Source organism: Acanthisitta chloris, unplaced genomic scaffold, assembly GCF_000695815.1.
Source record: "Acanthisitta chloris isolate BGI_N310 unplaced genomic scaffold, ASM69581v1 scaffold6560, whole genome shotgun sequence".
Lineage (NCBI taxonomy): Eukaryota > Metazoa > Chordata > Aves > Passeriformes > Acanthisittidae > Acanthisitta > Acanthisitta chloris.
Window position 1 is genome coordinate 130,115 of NW_008649845.1, and position 1,022 is coordinate 131,136.

The 1,022-nt window shown below is 40.8% G+C and overlaps 1 protein-coding gene across 1 annotated transcript in view; it reads left to right on the top strand.

The window, feature by feature from the left end:
• The window catches only part of NOX3 (NADPH oxidase 3), a 41,036-nt gene that overhangs the window by 27,675 nt on the left and 12,339 nt on the right, over positions 1–1,022 (top strand). The window contains exon 11 of the mRNA XM_009074280.1: positions 6–56. Within this exon, the coding sequence (XP_009072528.1) occupies positions 6–56 (51 nt within the window). The remainder of the gene's footprint in view (positions 1–5; positions 57–1,022) is intronic.

Below are 1,022 nucleotides of genomic sequence, written 5' to 3' on the forward strand. Positions count from 1 at the left end.
TAAAATCCATTTGGTACAAATGCTGCAACCCTAACACAGCACTGCCACTGCAGAAGGTAGGTGGGAAAGTTTATTGCTTCATTAAAAAGTTCCACAAGTGAGCCTATTTAGCCAGGGGAGAGAGGCAGTTCTGAGCTAGAGCCTCATTGAGTGCTTTAACTCACTCTCAGAAGCAGTCACTCTCTCTCCAGTTGCCTCAGGAGCTGTTGTGGGATAGAGTCTTCTGAATTCACTATCATTCCCTGAGGAAGAAGGCAGCCCTAGCTGCAGAGTTTCTAGTAAAAGCTGAATGTGGAATCTCTCATTGCTAGACAGATAGAGAGCTAGAAGAGAAACTTATCCTCTTTCTTACCAAAAATACATCCTGCAAGGTCATCTCAGTCAGAAGTGAAGGGCAGCACTTGCTCCTTGTCCAGCTGCAGGTTTCATGAGGGTCCTTTGGTTGCATGTTCTGGTCCTGAATACTGAATTCGGCAACCATTAACTGCTTTTCTTATGTTGCAAAGTCAGGATATTAGCCAGATTAGAAGGAATAAAAAAGGCATTAAAGCTCTGGATGAGCTGCATATATCAAGATGCATATTATTGCCTCAAACCACTTTAATTGTTTTGTTGAAAAATATATTTGGGTCTGTAAGACATGGATGGAACCAATTAAGTTAACATACTCTTGATTTTCTAACCTGTTATACATCTTCTGCTAACTCTGTGTGAGGCAGCACAGGGGTAGGATAGGTAAATAAGTGATAATAGGTGAAGTGGGGTGAGGGATAAGAAGGTAACATACACAAAAAATCAGCATTAAACATTCTCTTCCATATCCATCATGGCAAGTGGAAGCTTGTGGACCTTAGAGCTTCTTTTAGCTCATTTTCTAACGTAAAAACTGAACCAGGAACTGTTCAACATTTCACATTTAAGGACAAACATTGAAATTGCAATGGAGTGGACAGATCTTTGAGAGGGTCAATACAGATGGAACTGATTGCAGGACTAAGGGGCTGATCTTTTTAAATGAAAGA